Source organism: Anomaloglossus baeobatrachus, chromosome 3 (assembly GCF_048569485.1).
Source record: "Anomaloglossus baeobatrachus isolate aAnoBae1 chromosome 3, aAnoBae1.hap1, whole genome shotgun sequence".
Taxonomy (NCBI): domain Eukaryota; kingdom Metazoa; phylum Chordata; class Amphibia; order Anura; family Aromobatidae; genus Anomaloglossus; species Anomaloglossus baeobatrachus.
The window spans coordinates 686,705,799-686,726,806 of record NC_134355.1 but is presented as its reverse complement, the minus strand read 5'-3'; the positions used below and the strand labels follow the sequence as shown (position 1 = coordinate 686,726,806).

At 45.6% G+C, this 21,008-nt stretch overlaps 1 protein-coding gene across 1 annotated transcript; it reads left to right on the top strand.

Annotated features, from left to right (window-relative positions):
• The first annotated feature begins 739 nt into the window (after positions 1-739).
• Positions 740-20,432, top strand: LOC142297437 (taste receptor type 2 member 14-like). Its single transcript, XM_075341665.1, has 3 exons — positions 740-1,283; positions 19,825-20,140; positions 20,411-20,432. The coding sequence occupies exons 1-3, from the start codon at positions 740-742 to the stop codon at positions 20,430-20,432; spliced, it is 882 nt and encodes a 293-aa protein (XP_075197780.1).
• The last annotated feature ends 576 nt before the right edge of the window (positions 20,433-21,008 follow it).

Here is a 21,008-nt window from a genome sequence, read left to right as displayed (position 1 = left end):
TAGCTGTGTGTGTGTCTGGGATTGGCGGACATGCTGGCCCGCCTCCCTACACGCGCGCGCTTAGGGAAGGAAGACAAGGAAAAAAAAAAAAAAATGGCGATCGCCATTATCCAAACAGCAGTGATCTGAATGCGCTGTTCCCGCACACTATACACTGAAATTTCATAATAGTGTGAGTCACAGAGTGACTTACACTATTACAGCGGAAAGCCAGCTAGGAATTAGCTGTTTTTTTTGCTGCTAGAACCGTTCTCGAACGTATCTAGAACTATCGAGCTTTAGCAAAAAAGCTCGAGTTCTAGTTCTATCTAGAACAGCCCCCAAAATCACTCGAGCCGCGAACTGGAGAACCTCGAACCGCGCTCAACTCTAGTGTTTACTATTACCGGTAAATATTTTAGTGACTCAAAAAAGATTAATTGATATTCTTCCACATAATTATTACCCATTATTCTCCTGTATATAGAAATGCATTTGTAACTTTCAGCTGCTTTATGAAAACAAAATATTCAGCCTCTGACATTGAAAGTGTCATGCAAATGTTACATCGGTTAAACTGGAATTCACAAACTATAATTAGGTTCGGGAAACACTTATTCAAATAAGTTACTTTAGTCCTATTTGTATATTAATCTGTAGATTTTGGGTTTTGCATCACCATTTGCATTAACTAAGGAGATAAAAATAACCACTCAACCACTCAGATTCATTGATCTCATCCCGAGAAGATCCTGAAAAGATGGCCGTATTTGTCAAGCTTGAGCACAACCTCCTGCAGCTGTGTCTTGTGGGTGCGGCAGGGATAACATATATACTAGGACTGATCATACACTTCTTTATGGTCGGAGTCAGTTTCATTGACTGGCTGAAGGGAAGACCACTGACCACCGTTGACCATCTCATCATTTTTATTGCTACATCCAGGATCATATCTCAGGTTGTTTCTCTATTTCACGTATTTTGGATCTTTTTCAACGGAAAATTTTCTGCAGCCTACGATATTGCAATTGCCATCACTGGAAGTTCTTCGGTGGACTGCAATATGTGGCTTTCCGTCCTCCTCTCGGTTTTCTACAGTTTGAAGATCAGCAACATCCACAACAGTTTCTTTACAAAGCTGAAGACAATAATTTTGCAGCGAGTTTTTGGGCTGATTGCTGTGTTTGTGTTGCTGTCTATCGGGTCCATATCAGTAGAAGCCCTGACAACTTATATGACTATCCCAAGAAACTTAACTCAAGAAGCCAACCTTCATATTAGTAGGATCATTAACTTTCGCCAAAGTTTGTTTTTCCTGAGGAACGTCCTTCCCTTGGTCTTTTATGTTACCACTGCCCTTGCTATTTTAGGCTCTTTGTGTCATCACATGTATAGGATGAAGAATGTAACGAGCCACTTGGACTCCTACTATAAGACTATTATATTTACCATTGTCTCATTTTTTTGCTTTAGTTTGTATGTGATTATCAATATGTATGGTTTCTACCTTTTCGGTTTTCCAGGAGCTTTTTTAGCCTGGAATTGTTTTCCAGTTCTACATTCCATATATCTAATTTATATGACAGCTAGGCTGAGAGGTCACTTTTTCAAGATCCTGCATTGTACAACTAATTGTCTACTTCTTAAAAAGTGTTTGGGATCTAGAGCAGGGGTTCAGATGCAGATAATAAGCAAATAAATTAAGAATAGGAAAGGTATGATCATACGTGACAGTTGTCAATGCGATAAATTTAAGGAGGTCTTTAACAGAGCCTTTAATAGAGCCGTTATCATTCCTTGAGTTCCCAGCCACTGGAGGCTGTGAACTAAAAAAAAAAAAAAAAAAAAACAACAAAGAAAAACAAACATATTTTTCAAACATTTGAATGGATTGGGCTTGGGGGCAGATGCACAGAATTCTGAAAGTCATATTAAAAAAAATTCTCCTCAGTAGAAATGTATCAACCTTCTATAGGAGAAGGAATAAAATAATATAGCCATTGATGGCATCACCCCTGAGAATCCCACCTATGACAGCAGCAGGTAATCAAAGTCAAACAATATTTTTTTAATATGAAGTAGAGAATAATTAAATAAAAACGAATATTTAGAAAACTCGCCTTCGGCAGCTGTTTACTTGTGTAGCCAGTGCATCCTGTGTTTTTTTTTTTTTATCAGATGACTTAACTCCATTTAATTTAATTTAACTCCATTTAATTTTGCAGCTGCATCTCCCTCCTACCCTCCTACCATTCATCTGTCTTTATATTTATTGTTATATATTAGATTGTTTTGGTTATCGAGAAGGATTGTGAACTCCTGAAAATATTTACCTGCTGGATGTTAGAGTTTCATGAAGCCACATCAGTACTGATTCCATTAATGACTAAGATTTGAGCAAATTGGTTCTAAATTTTTCAAATTCAATTTTAATTTCTCGAAGTGTGTTGTTCCCAGCAGCTGGTCATAATTTCTTGATTTAAATGGACTCTAAAGGGGTTTAAGCAACAATACAATTCGCATGATCCAGGCTGGCTTTTCCCTGCTGTGGTTTCACCTAGCTCCGGCCTGGTCATGTTAGGGATTAACTTCCTCTGCCTCGTTCCGTATCCCAGGACGCTATATATTGCCTCTCTACCTATGGCTCAGTGCCAGTGATATTTCTGCCTTGCAGCGTGTATACTGGCTCTGGTGAGTGTTCCTGATCTGTCCTGCCTCCCTGCTACTGTGTTCTGACTTGTACCCTCTCCCATTCGTCTGCCTGTCCTGGTCCCTGACCACCCATGCCTGTCCACTATTTTCCCCTGTCCTAAACTCTTTGTCTTCCTCCCTTTCTCCTATTTGGACTTTCCATCCGCTGACCTGTATCCCCACTCCTGACTCTGGCATTTGTCTCTTCCTTTTGGTTTGTACGCTACTCTTCGGCTCCTGACTCTTTGCTAGCTCCTAACCATGATTTGTCTCTTCTCATGCTTCTGTCTTAGACCTCTTGCTGCGGACTCAGATTCCTTACTACTCTGCTGACCCCTAGTGGATGATAGCTAAACTGCACTCTGAAGCTACATTACCTGTGGCTTTTGTAACTTGTGTAGTGCAGCTTGACAACAATATATTCCCCTTGTCCCTGACATGTTCATGCAGCTCCCAGTTTTTCCACCGCTGGCTTCCTTATGTACTTGCTCTTCTTTGATGCTGGTGTCCTCTTTACTCTTCGGCCGCAGTCCCACTGCTGATTTCTCTTTGATCCACATCATGACTTCAAAACGTGTCAAAGCCTAGGTCCTGCCAGAAATGAGGGGCATACATTAAAGAGAAAAGAAAGTTTAGATGAGAGCAGATGCCTTAGGGAGCCAGGGGCTGGATAAATATGATTTTTTTAATTATATTTTATGACCTTTTCTTGCTCTTCTATTTAGTAATCTTTAGAGCGTCGAGACCTGAAAACATCATCATAATCATATATATTTTTTTTTTTTAATGGAAATTGGAGATCAGTTATTTCCCACAGAATTCATTTAATAAAAATCTAATTTTTCATCAAAATGTAAGCATTTCTACTGAACTTAAATACTCATTTTTAATACAGACTCGATTAATACCCCATTACTGTTCCCCTTATATAATGCAGAGCTGTGACCTCTTATTGCTTTTTCTGTGTTTGCAGATGATAGAAAGCTGTGTAATATTTTCTAACCATAAATTAGTTTCCACGCTTCAAGATAAGGTTTAGTGTTGGGTATTATGGTGAAGAATTCACTAAAGAATATCAATATAGAATATTCAATAAAGAAATACGTGTAAAGTAAGTGACGACATTTGAATGCATATATAGTTATGTACAATATGTGTAATATTTAAGTAAAGTTTGTCCGAATCTACTTTTAATTAATCTGTGTGTAAAAATAAATATAATAATACAGGAAACCTCATTCATGGCTGTTGAATTTACTTTTCTTCTTTTTTTTAAGTAAAGCAGAAAAATACAAAAAATAAATAAATTAAAGCAAACGCCGTACTATGCACTTATTGGGTTTATTTTTAGCTTCAACTCTAAAATAGGAACACTAATGCATATGGAATTAAAGGGAACCTGTCAGCAAGTTTCCTCATTCTAAACTGAAGCCTCCAACTTTAACTCCTCTGTAGTCTAGTCCTGCATTCTGGGCACAAGCTTCTAGCAAACATTTTTTTTTAATAACTCTACAGCATCGTACACTAATTGACACAGTCCGGTCCGATGAGCATTGCTGGTCTTTGCCTGCTGTCTCCTTCATCTTTTGCAGTTGTATCCTATTGCCTAAACTGACTTGGATGATGTACTGTATCTACATCATCCATAAAACACTGAAAATTTGCAGCTGCGCAATGAAGTAGAGGTCTGTGCAGCCGCACTTTGCTCTGCCGTTACCGCAACATGCGCATTACAAGGACTTGCTCTGTTGCTCTGTCCTTAGAAAAGCACAGGAAAGTAGGCATGCATAGTTGAAACTAGATTTGCAGTTCTTTGTGGATGACATATGATGCTTTATCTACTTCTATCAAGGCAGCAGGACACAAATACAGGTATAGAGGAGGTGCCAAGAAAAGACAGAAATGCCCATTGTACCAGACTGTGCCAATTAGAATACAGTATGTGAAAGCTCAGGCAATTCCTTTGGGCATAGTATCAGTGTGTGGTATTCAGTAGTGTAGCAGTCTTGTAAAGTAAGATACACCACCTGTCTCCATCTCTATTACCAAATTTTAACTGCAAAAAGTCCAGGCAATTCCTTTGGGCATAGTATCAGTGTGTGATAGTCAGCGGTGTAGCACTGCTGTCAAGAAAGCTACCCCACCTCTCCATTTGTAGTAGCCAATTTTTAACTGCAGGTAGTCTAGGCAATTCCTTTGGGCATAGTATCAGGGTGTGATAGTCAGTGGCATAGCAGTGCTGTCAAGAAAGCTACCCCACCTCTCCATCTGTAGTAGCCAATTTTTAACTGCACCGAACAGTTACTAATTTGTTCAAATACAAAATGAGTGGCAAAAGGCCAGATGTTGGTGGAAAGGGGAACAGGCATGTTGGAAAGGGAAAAAAAGTTTGTGTCCGTGGGGTAGGTGGTAAAGCAACAGTAACATCTGCTGAAGAAAGACCATCTTCCAGCCAAAATAAGATGTCTACTTCTTTCCGTGGACAATCTGATATGATCCCTTTCTTACGGACACGACCATCGCTACCAAATGTAGATGAGGCACAAAAAGAGCAGGTGCTTGAATGGATCTTAAGTTCTCCATCAAGTGGCCTCTCCTCCACCTCAACTTCCACATCCCAAATACTCCAGTCCTCTGATGTGTCACCCCAATCGCACTTGCTTCCTACCAGCTCTCAAGTCTCCACCCGCCCTGCTGAGTATGGGGTAACAGAGATGGGTGAGTCTGAAGAGCTGTTCAGTCACACTATAGCCTGGGAATCAGAGGTCTGCTCCAAAGCTGCAGTGAGTCCAGACAAGGAAATGATCTGCACTGATGCCCAGAAGCTTTATGAGTCAGATTCATGCCCAGATGAAGAAGCTTCTGGCATAATGTAGATCCTCATTCCCAAACTGTAACTCCTCTTAGTGGAAACAATGAGGAACATGCTGATGACGATGAGACTCAGATACCTGAGGGAAACGACAATTTGACTATTCGGTCAGGGCAGGAAGAGGTTGGCTCTGAGGATGGGGGAGTGCAAACACACAGGGTGATGATGAGGTTGTAGATCCCACTTACTGTCAACCCACAGTCAGGCAGTCGAGGAGGTCAGCAGAGGAAGTGGAGGAGGATGCTAGTAATGACGAGGTTAGGTTGCGCCTTCCTGGACAGAGACTGAGTACTGGAAGCACGTCGACAACTGCATACTCATCCACAACTCTGCCTCTGTGCAGAAGTGATGGTGGCTCTGCAGGTCGCATGGGCTCTAAGCCTTGCCTAGCCTGGGCCTTTTTTAACATCACAAAGGATCACCCAACTCATGTCATCTGTAATATTTGTCACCAATGTCTAAGTAGAGGCCAAAAACTCACTAGTTTGAGTACTTTGTCTAAGAACCGTCACATGGATATGAAGCATAAGTCGCAGTGGGAAGCTCACTGTGCTACAATGCAGCCTAGCAGGGCAGGTCAACCATCGTCTGCCCCATCAAGTGCATCCGCGCGCTCTTCATCCTCTGTGACTGTGGGGACAGCAGTCACACATGATTTTCGACGCAGACCTTCCACCTCTTTACCTGCAACAGGCAGTGTGATTGTCAGGTTGTCAGTTTTTATGGAAGTGGAAACAGCTGCTGGTGTTGAGCTCTCTCAGACATCGAGAGCACCTCCTTTGGATGAAGGCAACATTCTATCTCAACCTGCACCCTCCTCACAGACCAGCAGTTTGCCAGGGACACCCTACTCAACGCTGTCTCAGCACAGCAGCCAGCCCTCAGTCCCTCAGATGTGGACAAGTAAAAGACCATTTCTTCCTAGCCATAACAAAGCTAAGTGGTTGACTTTATCCCTCTGCAAGCTGTTGGCTACAGAAATGCTACCTTTCCACCTGGTGGACACACAGGATTTTTGAGACCTTATGTCCATCGCAGTGCCCCAGTACCAGATGCCCAGTCGCCACTACTTCTCCAAGAAAGGTGTGCCTGCGCTACACCAGCATGTCACACACAACATCACCACTTCCTTAAGAAACTCTGTCTGTGACAGGGTGCAATTCTCCACAGACACTAGGACCAGTAAGCATGGACAGGGGCGTTACATGTCGCTGACTGGGCACTGGGTAACTATGGTGAGAGATGGAGAAGGGTCTGCTGTACAAGTCTTGCCATCCCCACGAGTTGTGCGTCAATCCTCTGTATGTAAAAGTTCCTCAACTGCTTCTGACTCTTCCACCTCATCTGGGTCCTCCACCACCGCCCAAAGCATGTCTGGTCAGGCCACCCGCGTTGTAACTGCGCACAAGGAATCCCGCACACCTCCTTACTATGCTAGCAACAGAGCTCAACGGCATCAGGCGGTCTTTACATTGAAATGTTTGGGAAATGTGAGTCACACAGCTGATGAGTTGTGGTCAGCTCTGGAGACTGAGTTTCATCAAAGATTGTCTCCTCTCAATCTGCAGCCAGCGAAGGCCATGTGCAACAATGCTGCAAACCTGGGTGTGGCCCTTCACCGGGGCAAGGTGACACACGTGCCTTGTATGGCTCATGTGTTGAACCTTGTTGTCCATCAATTTTTAACCCATTTTCCCGGCCTAGATGGGCTTCTGCATAGGGCACGGTCACTATGTGCTCACCTCTGCTGTTCACACGGCACAGCTGAACGACTTGCATCGCTCCAGACGTTTTTTGGCCTGCCGGTTCATCGCCTGAAATGCAATGTGTTGACATACTGGAATTCGACTCTCCACATATTGCAGCGACTGTGGCAGCACCGCAAAGCCCTGGTGAAATACATTATGACATATAGCCTGGGCCAATGAGATGCAGAGGTGGGGCACATCACCCTGATGGAGTGGTCTCAGATCAAGGACCTATGCACCCTTCACCACAGTTTCGACATGGCGACGAAGATGTTTAGCGCTGACAATGCCATTATCAGCATGACAATTCCAGTCATTTACATGCTGGAGCACACTCTAAACAGTATTTGGAGTCAAGTGGTGGGACAAGAGGAAGGGGAGGAAGTAAAGGAGGATTCATATGCGGAAGGGATACCAAGATCTACAAGGTCCAGACGGTCAGCAGCATCAAGGCGGCAGGCATGGGACAGTGGGGGAGAGGGATTAACAAGGGTGCATAATAGCAGCCAAACTGTTGAGAAAGGTGCAGGAGTCCAGGAAGAAATGGAGGACGAACTGGCGATGGGCATGGAAGACTCAGCAGATGAGGAAGACCTTGATCACATTTCTATTGTGCGAGGTAGGAGGGGGAGGGCAGAGGAAGGAAGCATGATTCTCACCTCGCCGCCACCAACACAGCAAGGACTTGGTCCTCCTGCATGCGCAAGACACATGAGCGCCTTCTTGCTGCACTACCTACAACATGACCCTTGGATTGTCAGAAATCGAAGTAATGCTGACTGCTGGCTTGCCACACTCTTAAATCCCTGGTACAAGTCAAAATTTGGTGAAATAATTCCAGCCATAGAAAGGGACGGACGTATGCAGGAGTATCAGCAGAAGCTGTTACACAATATGAGATTGGCTTTTCCACTAAACACCAGTGGTGCACGGAGTGAATCTCACAGTTGTAACTTGCCAACCATGGGACTGTCGAGTCATCATCACTCAAACCATACCAGCAACACCATATCTGGTGGGAACAGCAATTTTATGGAATCGTTTTATGATTTTTTTAGACCATCCTTTGCAAGGCCACCAGGGACAAGAAGTCTGACACATAGTCAACACCTGGAGAGGATGATACAGGAGTATCTCCAAGTGAATATCGATGCTATGACTGTGCAACTGGAGCCTTGCTCATTTTGGACTTCCAATCTCGAAAAATGGCCCGGGCTCGCCACTTACTCCTTGGAGATTTTGTCATGTCCAGCTGCCAGCGTTGTCTCTGAACGTGTCTTCAGTGCTGCTGGGTGTGTGCTGACAGATAAGCGCACGCGTCTGTCCAGTGACAATGTGGACAGACTAACGTTCATCAAAATGAACAAGTCATGGATCCTCAAGGACATTTCTACTCCGTTGTCATCCTGGGGAGAGTAAAGGCTGGTGGATTTTTGATTGTGCTTCATGCAAATTAACATTTTAAGTTTGCAACTGTGGGACAATTGATGCCACTTATGTGGTGTCTGTGGCCAAATTTTTTGAAAAAATGGAGACTCTTATTGGAGTCCCCTTGCTGTGTTTTACATGATTTTAGAAGGGCATGACATGCCAATATCTGTGTCTTCTCCTCCTTTAACTCGTCCAGCTCTTTTCTTTCAGCATGAGTATATGTACTTGTCACTCTTCCATGTGTTTGTGGTGTCTTCTGAGTTGTTTGTCACTTTTTGGACACCTTAGGTGTTTTCTATGTGTTTGTATGTGTTTGTGTTTGCCTGCCATTGTTTTCAATGGGGGTCGAAGGTGTTCGTCGAACGTTTGTCGAACGTTCGACGAACACACCCGCCGTTCGACGAACCGAACTGAACTCGAACACTAGGGTGGTGGCTCATCTCTAATGGGGAGCAGTGAATATTCAGGATGCCGGCTGCTGGATAATCATGTGTGCTGCTTTTAAAGAATATGAATATTCACTGCTCCCCATGCCCATAATCACACCCATCTCTCAGCGCCGGCTTCAGTGCAAAGAGGTGGATGGGATTATGGGATGGGGAGTAGAGAATATTCATATACTTAATCTGTGGGCACATTGCAATATAGGGACTCGACAGGTCTCTGTGTTTCAATGCAATTAAGCTGGATGTGTGCCCTTGAATGCACATCCAGCTGAAGCAGGCACTGGTGTCCACTGGCCCCCCAGCCCACGGGCCCCATAGCAGCGTGGCATGCCTTGATCGGCAGTACACCACTGCCTCTTCGGCATTCCATCCTTTTCAAACATTCTTTTACAATCTGTTATGGCATCCATGCCTTCACGTTCTTTAACCACCCTCTTTGGTATTTTTCCATAAGGCATATTTTTCTTCCATTTGCTATTACAAAGTTTCCCATTCTTGCTACCTAAACCCCACATGTCTGTCTCTGGGCTGTTTAACACTCTGGAAATTAGAGAGGAAAGATAGCGCATTCAAAAGGATCTAAACACACTCAAACAATGGGCAAAGGTAAACAGAATGGTGTTTAAGGCTACTTTCACACTTGCGTTGAACGGTATCCATTGCATTGCGTTGTGTGATGGATGCAACGGATGTGTTGCATATAGTGTCACAACGGATGCAACGTATTCTGAAAAACAACGCAATCTGTTTTGGGTTTGTTTACAGCTTTACCGTCGGCAGACTATTGTGAACGATCAGCCGATCACTCACAGTAGCCGGCCGCCGGGTGATCAGCTGATCACTAACAGTAGCCGGCCACCGGGTGATCAGCCGATCACTCACAGTAGCCGGCCGCCTGGTGATCAGCTGATCGCTCCCAGTAGCCGACCGCCACGTGATGAGCTGATCACTCACAGTAGCCGGCCGCCGAATGATCAGCTGATCGCTCCCAGTAGCCGGCCGCCGGGTGATCAGCTGATCACTCACAGTAGCCGGCCTCCGGGTGATCAGCTGATCGTTCGGTCGCCTACAATGTGTGGGGGGGCGGGAGCGGGGGGGTGGAGTGCAAAGTGGGTGGAGCCGAGCGGGGCCATGGCTGAGGACGTGAGTGCAGCGGGAACTGCATCGCTGGGGGACAGGTGAGTGAGTGTGTGTGTGTTTGTGTGTGCGCAATTGTGTGTGTGTGTATACATACGGAGTGCGGGAGGGGGCGGAGCCGAGCGGGGAAGTGTCGGGCTCCCGGCACACATAACCAAGGTTCCTTGGGTACCCGATGTGTACCCTGGTTACGGGTGCAGGGAGCCAGAGAGAGCATGCGCAGTGAAATCAAAAGGATTCCGCTGCTCAAAAAAGCGTTATATGCTCCGTTCCTTCCACCTGACGCAGCGTCAAAATAACGAAGCTGCGTCGTCCGGCGGATGCAACGCTGACACTTGCGTTACAGTGTGTCATCCATACAAGTCTATGGAGAATAGCCCAGTGCGTTAACGGACTGCGCTATTCTCCATAGTGACGGACTCCGCTGAACGCAAGTGTGAAAGTACCCTAACAGGGATAAATGCAAAGTCCTACATTTGGGTAAAAGAAATGTAAAAAGCATATATAGTATGGGAGGAATAGAACTAGGTGATAGCACCGGGGAAAAGGACTTGGGCATAATAGTGGATCCCAGATTCAACTTGATCCAACAATACGGTGCTGCTGCTAAAAAGGCCAACAAAATTCTGAGATGTATCAAGACAAGTATTGAATCTAAATCAAGAGGGTTGATTATTCCCCTATACTCTGCCCTGGTCAGACCCCACCTGGAATACTGTGCACAGTTTTGGGCCACCAATTCAAGAAAGACATCGATATATTGGAGCAAGTCCAGAGTAGAGCAACCAAGATGGTAGAAGGCTGCAAACTATGTCATATGCAGAACGGCTAAAAGAACTAGGAATGTTTAGCTTGCAAAAGACAAGGCTGAGACAAGACTTAATAGTGGTCTACATATATCTGAAAGGAAGTCACAGTGCAGAGGGAACTACCCTATTCTCATTAGCACAAGGAAGTACAAGAAGCAATGGGATGAAACTAAAAGGAAAGAGATTCAGATTAAACATTAGGAAAAACTTTCTGACAGTGAGGACAGTCAGAGAATGGAACAGGCGGCCATGGGAGGTGGTGAGGTCTCCATCAATGGAAATCTTCAAGCGGAAACTGGATAAACATATAGCTGGGATGATTTAGGAAAATCTGCACCCGCAGGGGCTTGGACTTGATGGCCCTTGAGGTCACTTCCAACTCTTCCATTCTATGATTCTATGACACAAGCCACTTCACATCTACATAACAGGAAATCCAGTAGACATACTACAAGATAACACTCCTGTTTATTTGATCTTTGTTAATGTTGCACAGCTTCTAACTTCCAAGTTGCAGAAGAAAGTTCACAGAGCAGATTGCATGGGATAACAAGCTCTTTACTTCTAGCTAGCACTGCATCAGGAAGAGAAACCAAAACCAGGAAGAACAAGTGAATATTACACAACATCGCCATCCACTGTTAGATCAGCATAAAGTTCTCCTCACAGACAAAGAAGTCCTCATTTGTTGCATATACCAACACCCTTTCTCAACAGTAAAGACTTATTCAGTTAAGCCTAATTTCTTCATTAGTCTCTGATGTCTTTCAGCATTCAATGCCTTTGTGAAAATATCTGCTGTCATATCTTCAGTTGGACAATATTCTAATTTTAGGATTCCTTGTTCTTGGTGATCCCTCAAGAAATGATACTTCACATCAATGTGCTTAGTTCTTGGGTTAACTCTTTCCATCTGAGCAAGAACAAGACATCCTTGATTGCCCTCATTTTTTTTTGTTGGTTCCAAATGTGGTTGTCTTAGGTCTGTTAGCAATGGCCTTAACCATAGAACAACCATAGAACTTCTTGACTCGCATGTGCTGCTGCAACATATTCTGCTTCTGTTGACGACAGCATTACTATAGATTGCTTTTTACTAGTCCAACTAATTGGTCTGCCTCAGAGAAAGAAAAGATAGCCACTGGTAGATTTCCTGTCAGTTGGATCTCCAGCCCAAAATGATAGAAGAAGACGTAGCATCACCTTAGTCAGGTGCTAAGGAGAAAAAAAGTCAGAAAAGGAAGAATAATTCTGGCACACTAAATAATTCCCCAAAGGCCTCCAACACACATCCATGCCGCGGTACATGTTTGGTACGTTTTTGCACATACTGGCAGCACGGAGACACGTACACCAATGTAAACCTATGGTAACAGGCACACACATGTATAACAACACAGAACGTGTGTCAGTGTCATTTGTACGTATGTGCGTTTTCCACACGCTCAACATGTCCGTTTTTCTCCGGCATCACGCAGGCATGGACTCGCTAAAGTCAATGGGTCCGTGCCTGCACGTACGTGACACGTAGCATGTCCGTGTGCTACCCGTATCGTCCGTGTGCATTTTTAATCCAAACATGACCTACACTTCTTACCAATCTGACAGGTCAATTAAGGTAATTAATTCTGGCGCCAATACCTCATATCCTGCCTCAATTGCTGTTCAGACTGCAGCGGGCACCTTCCCTCTCTGCTCACAAAGTGAGCTCTCTGTACCCCACATTTTTGGAAATGGCTCCAAGGATAGACACAGAGAGGCTGATTGTGGAAGTACAGAGGCCTCCTGAGCTTTGGGACACACGTGTTGATGGATAACCACGACAGGTTGATGGTTGAGAGAGCCTGGATGTCTGTGGCTGAACAAGTCTACCCCAGGAATGCATTGTCTCAATGCACCCCTGAGAGAAAAGCTAAATATGGTCAGTACAGCCATTGTTGTGGATTCTCTAATTACCTAAATGTGCTGATTCATATAGGTGAAGGTTTTATTTTGATAACTTAACTATTACGCACTTATTACTGGTGCTGACTCATTTTGAGCAACACAGGAGACCAACATACCGCAAAGTATGTGACTGTTTATCCTGGTGGGAATTTGTTGGTTTTTTATTTGTTACTAATCATCGAAACATTACATGTCATGCAATATATGCACTTTACCCTGATTGTTCATGTGCTTTACCTAATGGCCTGGATGTACACATATCTGGATACATCTAATTCTTACTTGTGATGTGTAAACCCATGTCCACACTGCTAGGCTATTCTATGTCAACTATAGTTGTTTATGTGTTTGTTTTCAAGTATGTGTGGCGCCCCTGAGGCTTCCGTCGCCACAGAGACATTGCACCCCAGCCAGAGGTGTGATGTCCCATCCTGGGTAAGGAAAGGGGTAAACGCCGGTTCACAGGCAAATTCACACTACACCCATTGTTAGGCATATATTGGGACCGGGGATAGTGGCATCTACCCCCATGCTGCATGCTGGGGGCCGTAAGACCCATCTCTTCTCCCATATGGTGGGGCCTAGCAACAGGGAAAATGGGAGGAGCCAACAGAAAGAAAGAGCAGACACAGGAAGTTCAAGTTTCAGTTTGGAGTGGAAGTTAGAAGTGGAGAGTTGAAGTGAGCAGATTGAGTGAGGAGTTGGAGAGGGATGGAGAAGGAGGTTGATACCTCAGAAAAGTGACAAATAGTGAAGCTTCCTGGTGGAGACCCTGGGGCCCAGCTAGGCCCAGGTGACACCACAGACCGTAAAGAAAGAATTCCAGGGCCACGGAAGGCTTTCAAACTCGTGGCCTGTTCCACTAAGACATCGGGTGGAGGGATCAGGCTGCGTCCAGGGACGGTCCCTAGAAACCAAGGAAAGAAAGACATTTCCAAAGTAAACACCGAAGGCCCAGGGTGGTTGAAAGCGCCCCAGGCCACATCCCACTGTAGATACCCTGGGAAGAGGGCAAGAAACAAGTGAGGCAAGCCTTCTTGACCAGAACCTATGGTGGAGGCTGAGACAGGTTTATCCAGAGAGGTCAAGGCTTTGAAGACAGCCAAGAGAAGAGACACAACTAAAGGGTGCACCGGCATTTACTTCCAGAACTACCCGGGATCGGCGGAGGTCCCTGACGGGAGATCCCAACACACCAGTGGGCAACCAGTTTGCTGCAGCCCGGAACAGTGAGTAAAACCTTGAGACTGCACCTTCTGGTGTTGCCTCCTTTATTTCGCCCTGCATTGCACCATCCACAAAGGCACCATAGACTTTAATAAGCACCAACGGTTGCCCCGGGGTACCACTTCACCTGTGGGGAGCAGAACTATCTAAACTGCTAATCCATCAGCCCCGGAGAACCCGCCCAGCAGCGGCGGCTCCATAGCCGCAATCCACAGGTGGCGTCACGAATATTTCCACAAACTTTAATTATTATCACCACCACCATAACTGCCATATTAGTTGACCCCGCTAGGGTCACGGAGTCGGGCCCCGCCACCACTGAGTAACCCCGGACTAGTCCGGCCCGACACCGGGTGTCCCATAGCCCTGGGGTGGGCGAGTCATATGTATAGAAGTTATGTATTTTCTTGGATTTTACTTGTGTCATATGTGAACAAATGGCATAGCATGTAGTGGTGGTCAATATAATTGCCACATGTATTAATCTTATTTTTATACAAGAATACCCCTTACATGTATTACATTGGTTAATCTCATTCTTGCAAACATGGGTATGATGTTTTGGTCATGTATATATTTTAATACCTTAGTTTTTTTATGTGCATATGTGTCTATTCACATGTTATGTTAAAATATGTCATCCTTGTACATTTTTGGGGGGGGTTTTAGTTGTTTTTTTTGAAAAAAAAACAAAATAAAAAACAATAAGGCCCTGTGCGCACTGGAAAACGGAATTTTCTTAAGAAAATTCTGCAGGGTCTGAAAGATTACCGCACCCACGGTAAAAAACCGCGGCAAACCACACCCGAAAACCGCATGCGGTTTGCCGCGGTTTTCTGCGAAAGGAGGCGGTTTGCCGGTCACAGCAACGCCGCTAGGCAGGGAAGTATGTGTGATGGGTCCGAGCGATGTTGTGTGCCACGGGCAGCGATTTGACAGTGACGCACACCCGACGGGGGCAGGTACGCACGCTAGTGATCTCGCTAGCGAGATCACAGCATGTAAAGCGGCCTTTAGAGTGCGGTGATTTTTAAGAATATACTATGTGGGATAACCATCCTATCTACTAGCACCTCCACTCTGACAGGGTGCAACGATCATTTTCCTTAACTAAAATTCCATCAGTAAGCTCTATCTGACTCTCTGAGTTTCCATCCACTATCTAAAAAGACATATATTCATGTTTTTCTCACTATCTGACATGACGAGGCACCTTCAGGTTTCTGGAAATTACACCCAAGGATGGACCAGGTTTGTATAAGTCCAAAATTCTCTTCCTGAGATCTCGGCTGATTTCTTTTGACTTTTGTCTCGGAGTATGAAATGACAGAACAGGGTCTCTAAATGGTGCTTTACACGCTGCGACATCGCTAGCGATCTCGTTAGTGATGTGACACGCCAGATCGCAGATGCGATCTGCCGAGATGGCACATGGGTCATTTTTATAGCGCCGGTCACACATCTGCGATCTGGTGTGTCACATCGCTAACGAGATCGCTAGTGATGTCGTATCTTGTAAAGCACCTTTTAGGCTGGCCCTCAAACTCGAGACCCTGCGCTGTCCCTTATCTCAGAGGTAGGCTCGTTTGTAGCCAGGTATAAGCCACCAGTGTTACCCTGACTCCTGTCAGAGACCTGATCTTACTCCCCCCACCCTTGGAGCAGGCCAGAAACCCAGTAACAAAACCCCACAGAAAGGACATGGAGAAGGGAGAATGAAACCTCATACACACTGCACTCAAACACAAAGTAGAGACAATATGTGTAGAGTACAGGGGAATAAAGAAAAGGGTAGTGAGTAGCTGCACAACAGGGGAACTTCCACACCACGCAAAATAGCAACTGCAGAACACCATGAACTAAATCACCACTAAGACCAGGATCACTGGAGCTACACTGAAGCTATCTTCTGCAATCTCCTAACACTCCCCAGCCTTAAATAGGAAGAAACAAGCTGTGAATGGCAATCAGCAACCTGACTCTCAGAATAGTTGCACACTGCTCCAAATAGGATTAATTCCTGCATGGCTGGGGGCAGTGTAAACAATTCCGCCTATGCCCAAAAGAACTAATCCAAGAGAAACTAAAGGCCCAGTCACACTAAACAACTTACCAGCGATCCCAACAACGATCAAACCTGATTGGGATCGCTGGTAAGTTGCTAGGAGGTTGCTGGTGAGATGTCACACTGCGACGCTCCAGCTATCCCACCAGCAACCTGACCTGGCAGGGATCGCTGGAGCGTGGCTACACGAGTTGCTGGTGAGCTCACCAGCAACCAGTGTCCCAGCCCCCAGCCAGCAGCGCCGCGTGGAAGATGCTGCGCTTGGTAACTAAGGTAAATATCGGGTAACCAACCCGATATTTACCTTGGTTACCAGCGCACGCAGCTACACGTGCAGAGAGCAGGGAGCAGCGCACACCGCTTAGCGCTGGCTGCCTGCTCTCCTAGTTACAGCACACATTGGGTTAATTACCCGATGTGTGCTGCAGCTACATGTGCAAGAAGCAGGAGCCGGCACTGACAGTGAGAGCGGAGGAGGCTGGTAACGAAGGTAAATATCGGGTAACCAAGGACAGGGCTTCTTGGTTACCCGATGTTTACCGTGGTTACCAGTGTCCGCAAAAGCCGGCTTCTGCTGCCTGCACATTTAGTTGTTGCTGTCTCGCTGTCACACATAGCGATCTGTGCTTCACAGCGGGACAGCAACAACTAAAAAATGGCCCAGGACATTCAGCAACAACCAACGACCTCACAGCAGGGGCCAGGTTGTTGCTGGATGTCACACACAGCAACATCGCTAGCAACATCGCTGCTACGTCACAAAAGTTGTTCATTAGCAGCGATGTTGCTAGCGATGTTGCTTAGTGTGACGGGGCCTTAAGTTTCTACAAGTGCGCATCCAGACAGCACACAACAACTTTCCTATGATTCAACACAAAGAAACAGTGTGTTTCAGGTGTGCATTACAATAGATCCACAGGTGTGTTTCTAATTAACTCAGATGTTGCCAGTAAACCTATCAGAAGCTTCCAAACACGTGACATCATGATATGGGCGCTCCCATATTGTTTAAAGGCATAGTGAATGTAAACTTTTGACTTTGCAGAAAATAATAAAAATGCCCTAAAACATTCTCTCTCTTTCATTATTCCAGCATTTGACAAATATAAATAATTTTTGTTCCTAATTGACCTAAAACGGGAAAGGTTTATTCTGATTTCATATCAGATAGTGAGAAAAACATGTGTAGCACCCCACGAGGCATAAGGGGTTACTTGTCACCGGGCCAATGGTTTTGTGTGGTTGCTGTGACTGGCCTGACCCGGCTCTGTGGCCCCGTCGGTTACATGTAAATGACAAACAAATAGGTGCAAGGTGTAGAGGGGGATGGAAGGAGGGCGATGGGTCCATAGGAAGCGTGTCTCCGGTTGCAGTGGGGACTGGGTCTCGGCCTACTCCACTGCAGACCCCTCCTGCGACTTTTCCTCTTCCAGGGGCGGTGTTGGATGGGAATGGGGGATGCTTTGCAGTGCCACCCGTAGTGTGCGGCCAGGAATTAGCCACCACTGAGAGTTGTTGCTCTCCTCCGGGGCTGATGTTAACACAGCCCAGATAGTCCAGCTCCCCACAGGTGGAGTGAGCCCCAGGAAGCATGAGGACGATGGGGACGGCTGTTGGTGCTGAAGCGCGGGGCAGCGGTGCCATCAATGACAAGGACGACACAGGTGGCTGTGGTTCAAAGTTCTGTTTACTCACAGTTCTTAAGGTGCCCCGGAGGTGCTGCTCTCCGGTCACGGGTGAAACAGAGGCAATTACCGGTGTGTGTAGAAATTTGTGAGACCTTCCTCCTTGCGCTAACACACGGTTCCCTGTAGCCTGAAGCAATTTGGGGCCCCCGCTGTCGGTGTTAAGTGTCTCATCTCGTTTTGTAGGGGAAGTGGGTCCTTGCTATGAGGTCCGACCGTAGCCCTGACCCCGGATCCTATATGTCACTGTGCTCCCGGAAAGTGGGTAGTGGACAATGTGACATGAAATCCGCATCTGCAAATTTGTTGGAGTCTGTGAAGGTGTCCCCAACCGAGGGTCCTGCACCCCGATGCGCTGACACTGTGGGAACGGTTAGGCTCGACCTCAGCTATCATCTTCTCTTGTTTCAACATCTCCACTGGCTGCCTCTGTCTCTCGCCCTCTTTCAGTCTTATTCCTGCAGACTCAGTGTGGTGTTGTGGCTCCTGGACCTGGGACTATCTCCACCTATCTCCCGTCCCAGGGCCAGCTTGTTAAACGCTGCTCCCTCAAGACTGTCTGCTCTGTTCTGTGTCATGGGCTGTACTCTGACTAAAAGTAAAACTATTTGTTATTCTACTCACCAAGAGCAGCCCCCACCTCAGGAATGACTCAGCAGTGCTGGGGTTTACCCGCTGCTATGGTGCCCACCTGCAGTTTAGCTTCCTGTGAGTGGTGACTCATGCTAGATGTTTGTGTAAAATGGCAGAAATCAGTGATTAACCTCTTCTCACCCGGGAGAGGATTACAACTTGAAACAGATGCAATACTCTGTGGTGACTGAAGCCTCAGGGGCGCCACACATGCAGATGTGTCTTTTTAGAGAGCCAAGGAAAAATCTGCAGATGTGCCTATATAGAGAGTGGAGGGAAAATCCTGCAGATGTGTCTTTATAGAGAGCGGAGGGAAACTAAGGATTTCAACTCTAACTGTTTCATAAGTTTTTGGACGGCAAATCATCCGGAGGGAATCTGTTTGGAATCAAAGAATTTATAAAAATAAACTGGTGCAATATGTTTGAAGAAACCTACATGAAAAAATTATTTGTATCCCAAAATCCCTGCAATTAGGGAAAAAAAGCACCTAAAGGTGGACAATTCCTTTAATAAATTTGATTAAAAGTGAGCAGTCAAGTCATTTTGTAATATTATTCACCACACAGTTTTGCATATTGACATGTTCTTTGCTTCCACAGAGCTGTTTGCATTATGATTTGCATTTTTCTGAGAGACAAACAGATCACTCCCAAACTAGTCATAACCAATATCACATTCTATCGGAGCAGATCACTAACACGGAGAGGAGATGGGGTCCTACATAGAGCGAGAACATCTTATACTGCACACCAGTCTGCTTGTTACAACAGAAATTGCCTTCATAGTTGGACTAATGACCCATGCGTTCATTGTGTCTGTCAATCTCACTGACTGGCGAAGTGGAAGAACCATGACCCCATCTGACCAAGTCATCACCTCCATCATGATATCAAGGATGATTTTACAATCTGCTCTTCAGCTGAATCTTTTCTGGGACTTATTCTGTGCAATGTGCTCCCCCATATGTCGTTTGGCTTTCCGAATCATTTGTTACTCCTCTATGTATTGCAACATCTGGTTGTCCACTCTACTCTGCGTTGTTTTTTATGTGAAGATCACAAACTTTCGCAGTGTTGTCTTTTTGTGGTTTCGGAGGATAATTTCTGAAAGGATCCTATTCTTTATTTTGTCTTGTTTTCTTGTTTCTTTAGCTCAAACCTCAATAACATATTTAGTTAATTTTGTTTCAGATATTCACCATGTTTCTGTGAACTCAACACATGATTATTTAGATCAACCGGTTGATGCAGCATTTGGCATATTCTTGGCCGGCATTCTTGGGCCGTTGCTGATATTGTTGCTGTCGTCAGTGCTTCTTATGATCTCTCTGTACTTTCACATCAAACAGATGAAGTGTAATGGAAAAGGAACCTGCTCTCTTGATGTCTATTATCGAATCATTACGTACATCACTGGCTCCATCTTTACCTCTGCATTATGTGTCATTGGCAGCGGATTAACCAAAAGGTACAAATACATCTTGGGTTTTGTATTGTTTTCTTTGTTATGGACCACTTTAATAACATTGAATTCAATTTTTTTGATCTATGCAACACCCAAGTTTAAAAATAGTTACTTTAGGATCCTTAGGTATTTATCCAATGGCTTAAACAAGAAAGAAGAGCCTGGAGGCTTAGCAATGACTGTCCTTACCTGATTTGTGTCCATTGTCTCTTAGCTCTAAATATACAGATCTGTTTTTTCCCTATGTTCTTTCATGTTTCATTATTTCCTTAGATGTCTGGAGTGTGATATTTAGCTTTAACAAATAAAACTTGATTTTGTGATGCTCCTTTGGGATCTGTCTGTACCATATGTGTCTATCTGTGGCCATCTAGTGGTATAACCTGTGCTGTAATCTGTCATAGGTTTTGTTAGTGTACCGCCCTGAGAGGGGCCCGGCTGCTCTCCGTTGCTCGGGCCGAGCCGCTCGAGGTCCAGGCTCGGGTTGTCGGTGGCACAAGCGCCTCCAGACCGGCGGCCACATCCCTATGTTAAGGGGAGGCAGTGGGGTGGTGGTGGTGTGGGACGAGGTGCGCAGCCGGAGAGGGCCGCGTTATTGTTGGATGGGTAGTGAGGCCACCTACGGGTCATGGTAACGGGATACACCACCGCTGCGGCTGGAGTGAAGGTGGGCTCGTCCGGGATCGGTGTTGCGGTCGCAGCCTAGATGTTAGCCCCTCCGTGGGTAGGGGCGGTGTGTCCCGGGGCCCGGTGAGGGGGAGACTGCTGATGACGGTGTTGTTGTCGGGGTGCAGGGTGCCATGCTGCGGTTCTGTGTCGTGCCCGGATGGCACTGGTGTACTCATGATTAATTCAGACTCCGAGTCACTGG